The sequence below is a fragment of the Physeter macrocephalus genome, chromosome 10 (genome assembly GCF_002837175.3).
Source record: "Physeter macrocephalus isolate SW-GA chromosome 10, ASM283717v5, whole genome shotgun sequence".
In the NCBI taxonomy this organism is placed as follows: domain Eukaryota; kingdom Metazoa; phylum Chordata; class Mammalia; order Artiodactyla; family Physeteridae; genus Physeter; species Physeter macrocephalus.
In genome coordinates, this window is record NC_041223.1 from 14,172,227 (window position 1) to 14,178,357 (window position 6,131).

General features: G+C 41.3%; 1 protein-coding gene across 3 annotated transcripts in view; it reads left to right on the forward strand.

The window, feature by feature from the left end:
* SYNE1 (spectrin repeat containing nuclear envelope protein 1) overlaps window positions 1-6,131 on the forward strand; it is a 482,398-nt gene that overhangs the window by 379,343 nt on the left and 96,924 nt on the right. For all 3 annotated transcript variants that reach the window (XM_028494818.2, XM_028494816.1, XM_024122567.1), the window contains 2 exons: window positions 1,336-1,491; window positions 4,348-4,518. In XM_028494818.2, coding sequence (XP_028350619.1) covers window positions 1,336-1,491; window positions 4,348-4,518 — 327 coding nt within the window. The remainder of the gene's footprint in view (window positions 1-1,335; window positions 1,492-4,347; window positions 4,519-6,131) is intronic.

A 6,131-nucleotide genomic window follows, 5' to 3' on the forward strand; every position in this document is an offset into this window, starting at 1 on the left:
TCCCACATGCCGTGGAGCGGCTGGGCCCGTGAGCCATGGCCTCTGAGCCTGCGCGTCCGGAGCCTGTGCTCCGCAACAGGAGAGGCCACGACAGTGAGAGGCCCCCGTACCACAAAAAAAAAAAAAAAAAAAAAGATTGGACCACACGAAGCAAGAATTAAAAGAGGTACATTTGTAACTAAAACAGCAGAGATCAGGACTTCTCACTAGTATCCTATCCATAGCACTACCCAAGCCCAAGGGAGTTATCCATATGTGGATCATGACAGGAGCTGGAAATCTTTTTCACAGAATTGAGACATTACCCAAACTGAAAATATTTTGCAATTTTCTTCACTCTAACCTCCAAGGCCTACAATCTGCATATCTAGTTCTGGGGGTGTACTTCTGAATATGAGCATGTAACCAGGATCAATATACAGCTTCTCACATCACCCCGACATGGATTTACCTCTTCTCCACAATTCGCATCTATGTCCAGCACTGGTCTGGGAGTCAGTGGGCTCAGAAGTCTTGGATTCTAATGCTACTTCTGGCCCTTTTGTGACTGGAGACAGGTTGCGTGACATAATCTCCCACTGTTCATCCATAAAATGTTGATAGCAGTCTCAGCCTGGCTCACTGAGCTTTCCAGAGTTTCACATGGCTTTAAAATATAGGTGAGGATTATGGTTAAGTATGATCGCCAGATCATTGCCTCATTTTCTTTTTTTGTACATTTCATCCTGACCATTATAAATGCAAATTCTAAAGAAAATGAGGATTCGATTCATGAAAAGAAACTTGTACAACTTTTCATACTCACTTAGAATCAGAGTATTTTAGGGAGAAAGACGGGTTAATAGAGACTGATTTTTCATCTGAAGAAACTGAGACCCTGTGAAAGTTTCTCACTTGTGCAAAATGGCGCAGCTTGATAGTCACAGAAATGTAACTAAATCTCAGATACTGGGGTCCAGAATACCATTCTATTGCATTTCATCCCATGAGCTAGGACTGTGTAACTTTTCCAACAGCAAGATAAATGAATGTAAGAATAGAAAGCATGTTACCATTTCCAACATATATTTCTTTCCTTGTAGCTTCTTGAAAAAAATTATCTAGTGCCATTTAAATTTTGCATGTTTTTTTGTTATGCTAATTTCTCATGGAATGAAAAGAGAATTTAAAAAATTTAAATGTGAGAAGTATCACTCTGGAGACCCTCTCCTGAGAATGATAAGCTTTTCAGATTAATAAAAGATTTTTCGGCTGTGAGACTATATGGCTCAATTTCGGTGTACCCCAGAGTTCCATAATAGAATAATTTAAAAGGACTGTTTCTTCATCTTTCAGGATCTGGAAGATTTGATTAAAGCAAAAGAAAAAGAGGTAGAGAAAATTGAGCAAAATGGACTTGCTTTGATTCAGAACAAGAAAGAAGAAGTCTCTGGCATTGTCATGAGCACACTTCAGGATCTCAACCACACCTGGGCAAATTTAGACCACATGGTAAGGTTTCTTGTGGAGAGCTGCCTCCAAGACTGTGCTTGCCATCTCATGTCCAAATGTGACGTGGGTTTTGGTTTTCCTAAAATAAATGAGTAAATAATCACGGAATCTACACAGCATGTATTGGTAGTGTTAAGTCCACTTTATTAACCTTCTTTTAAAGAGCCTAGCTTCGGATGTTTCCTATAATTAACATTACTATGAACATGACTTTCTTAATAATCTTATCCATTCCCATGTCCACAGATATCATCTAGGCACAGATGGTTCTCAGATGTGTATCCTCAGACTGGATTTCTTGCCTAAACTATAGACAGAGACAGACACAGAGGGGAGTCCTCTGTAGACATCTCTGCTTGCATGACCATTAGACATCTCAAACTTCCTGCCCAAACCAACTCCCATTCTTCCCGCTCAAACCTACACTTTCTGCCACCTCAGTTCATGACAACTCTGCCTGTCCAGTTGCATGGGCTGAAACCTATGGAGTCATTCTTCACTCCTCTCTTCCCCTCAGACCCACATAGAGTCCATCAACAATCTTGTCAGCCCTGTTTTCAAGATAGATCTAGAATCCAGCCTCTGCCCCCGTCTGTGCAGCTTGCACCTAGGTCTAAGTCACCGTCACTGCTTGCTTTGATTATTTTAATGGCCTCCTAAATAGTCTCCGTGCCTGAGAAGTCCTGTTAAAATGGAAGTCAACCCACACCAGTCCTCTGCTCACAACCCCTCAGTATCTTCCTGTCTCATTCAGAATGAGGCCAAAACCACGCGGCTCCTGTAGCTAGCCCGCGGGCTCCTCGTGCTTCTGGTCTCCCCCTAGCCTGGAACCCAGTGGTGTGCTCCACACTCCGGGACTTTGTCCTGGCTCCTCCCGCTGACGGGAGCCCCCCCTCCCTAATATCCGCATGGTCACTCCCTGTCCTCTAAGTCCTTGTTTAAATTTGCCATCTCAGGGAGGGCTTTCCTGACCACCTTGTTTTAAACGACAGCCTTCGCATCCTCCCCTTACATTCCCTGACTCTCTTCTCCGCTTTGCTTTTATCTGTATTATTTATCAACTTCTAACATATGATATGGTCTACTCGTTTATTTAAAGTCTCTCCCTGAAACGTAAGCTCTGTGAAGACGTTTGGCATTACGTGCTGAATAGAGGGTTGAAACCCCCGGTAAGAAGAATACATGTAACAACAACTCCTCTGCACACGCCCGTGTCAGTGCTTCCCGCCCGCACTTTCCAGAGGTGAGGGCTGAGGCGCCAGCAGGTTAAGTGACAGGGACCAAGGGTGTCCAGCAAACCACTTCTCACGGCCCACGTGATGGTCTCCGAGGGCAGCTTTCTAATTACCTTACCTTTAACCCGATTTTAAATCTAGTTCATTTTATTGTATGCACTTTTTTAAATCATCACAATTCTTTGGAAACAATTTACCTTCTAAATCAATTGAGTGGTTCTTTCACAGAAACATCTTCTCATGAAAAAGAAACAAAAATAATACAAGAAAGAAATAGACGATTCAGAAATTCTCATTGATCTCTTGGCTTTACGTTCATGTTTGTTCCTGACTTTCCTAGGACAGGCCCTGGCACCTGCCTGTACGTGGGAGTGTTGCCTCGTTTCTGCGGCAGCATTTTCTTAGGCCTTTGGCCCATGTGATAGTACCCCCATTGGTTTCAACGTTTTTGGTTATGCTAAGAAAAAGAGCAGAGAATTCAGGTGCAAGTTAATTTCTATGATCTCTTTTCCTAATCATGGCCATACTTACTCCATATTCAAAAGATTAGGAGTGAAATCCAGTAAGTCCAAAGCAGATATCTTTCTAAATGATACAGATCAAACTAAAACCTTTTCTGTTGCAGGTAAGTACAGGAAAGAATGTTCTTGGATGTTTTATCTTAAGATAGTCATTTGAGTGTGTGTGTGTGTGTGAGAGAGAGAGAGAGAGAGAGAGAGAGAGAGAGAGAGCTTGCACATACCTGGGATGGATTGATAGGTAAATAGATAGATAAATAGATAGGTAGGTAAGTAGATGGACAGATGATAGATAGGTTTCATTTCTTGGGACCAGTCTGCCTAGATTTACATCTAGATCTTTCACACTTTAACAGTATGATCTCAGGTGATTTTTATAACCTCTTTGTCCCTCAGTTTCCTTAATATAAGATGAGCATAATGATTCCATCTACCTCATAAGGTTGTTATGAGGATAAAGTGGGTTAATGCATTTAAAACACGCATTTAGTGCATTTCCTAAACTGTGGTATTAAATATACTGACCTTTTATCACTTTTATATTATAATACATATAAATAATATATACTATAGGTAAAGGTTATATATATATAACCTAACATCATCCTGGAATAATTGGTGTATATTGATTACATTTAATTATTTTTAAAATATTTAAAATTAATTTTACCTGCTTTATTTGTTACATAACCAAACTTGCCTGTGGATACCAAATTCTGGAATAACTGATATATAACTAAATGATTTTTTAAATTATATAAATATCCCCATGAATTTTTTTTTTTTTTTTTTTTTTTTTGCGGTACGCGGGCCTCTCACTGTGGTGGCCTCTCCCGTTGCGGAGCACAGGTTATATATATATATATAACCTTTTTAAGCATTTTAATTTAGACTGAGTGATCAAAAGTATGAAAGGCTTAAATTTCAACATTGCTACATTTTACTTTTCAAATCTTTTTTAAAACTTGAGTTTATTTATAATGCCTGAAATCCCAATGAAGTTCTTAAATGTTAATATTTTTCCCATCAATGCAATATATATTTATATATTTTATCACTTAAAATATTATGCAATTATAAGAAGGCTCTGTCTCTTTCAAAAGGCTGGGCAATTAAAGATCCTGCTGAAGTCTGTGCTTGACCAGTGGAGCCGCCACAAAGTGGCCTTTGATGAGATAAACAGTTACCTCATGGAGGCCAGATACTCTCTCTCCCGATTCCGTCTGCTGACCGGCTCTTTAGAAGCTGTGCAAGTTCAGGTAGACAATCTTCAGGTAAGGGATGAATTGAGCCCATCCTTAACATCCTTTTTAATTTGAGAAAAATTTTTAAAACATGAGCAAATGCGAACATCATCCTGGAATAATTGGTGTATATTGATTACATTTAATTATTTTTAAAATATTTAAAATTAATTTTACCTGCTTTATTTGTTACATAACCAAACTTGCCTGTGGATACCAAATTCTGGAATAACTGATATATAACTAAATGATTTTTTAAATTATATAAATATCCCCATGAATTTTTTTTTTTTTTTTTTTTTTTTTTTTTTTTGCGGTACGCGGGCCTCTCACTGTGGTGGCCTCTCCCGTCGCGGAGCACAGGCTCCGGATGCGCAGGCCCAGCGGCCATGGCTCACGGGCCCAGCCGCTCCACGGCATGTGGGATCTTCCCGGACCGGGGCACGAACCCGCGTCCCCTGCATCGGCAGGCGGACTCTCAACCTACTGCGCCACCAGGGAAGCCCTCCCATGAATGTATTTTATAAAATGATTTTATACCCAAATCAATCTCCTGGATCCATTATCGCTGCCTTTTATGTCTTCCCTTTCTCTTTTTTATCCTGCTTTTCTAAACACACCAGGGAAGCCCTATCCTGCTTTTCTAAACACATTCTACAGGATTAAAAAGAAAACAAAGAGAAAAATAGCAAAAGTCATAAAATTTTAGACCTTCAAGTTGTTTTCTTTGCGTTCAGCAGAATGTCAATGGTGTGTACACGTAATCCTCCTTTTCTAGCACTTACTGCTTGGTTGCCTGTGTGTCCATCATCACTGTATTCATCCAGGAGGACATTGCTGCTGTTTGACTTAAACAGCACACCGTCCTCTCTTAGGTCTCTGCTCTCAATCAGCTACTGCCCTCGGTCGCCTCATACCTGGGCGCTGGGTGCTCTCACCTGCCGTTGCCCTTTCTCCCTGGCTAAATAACGCAGCCTATGGGACGGGCAGGTCAGGCCCTAAGGGGGACGGCAGCCTCGCGGGTCCCTCCTTACATCGGTTCACGTCCCTGGCTTGGCGGTCAAAGTTTATATGTTGCTGACATGATATGCGTACTTTCTGAAGGGAGTGCCCTATGTTTGGGTGAGGCAGGAGGGAGGAAGGATAAAATGAGCATATACTATGTCCTTCTTTTGTGTGTGTGCGTGTGCGTGCGTGCGTGTGTCTGCGCCGCACGGCATGTGGGATCTCAGTTCCCCACCAGGGATCGAACCTGTGCCCCCTCCATTGGAAGTGCGGAGTCTTAACCACTGGGCCGCCAGGGAAGTCAAAGTGCATACAAAGTATGTACTTTGTAACCTTGTACATACAAAGTACGAGGTTAAATTTCTTTAAACCTTAAAATAGTTGTTGTAGATACTAAGAATCATTAAACTTATTTTGAGAATAGTAAGTTTAAAAAGGCCTTTTTTAACTTTGAGGAGGTTAGAAGTACTTTTTAATTTAGCTTACTCTGTGTTTCACATCTTCTGTCTTTTTTTTTTTTTTTTTTTTTTTTTTTTTTTGTGGTACGCGGGCCTCTCACTGTTGTGGCCTCTCCCCTTGCGGAGCACAGGCTCCGGACGCGCAGACCCAGCGGCCATGGCTCACGGGCCCAGCCGCTC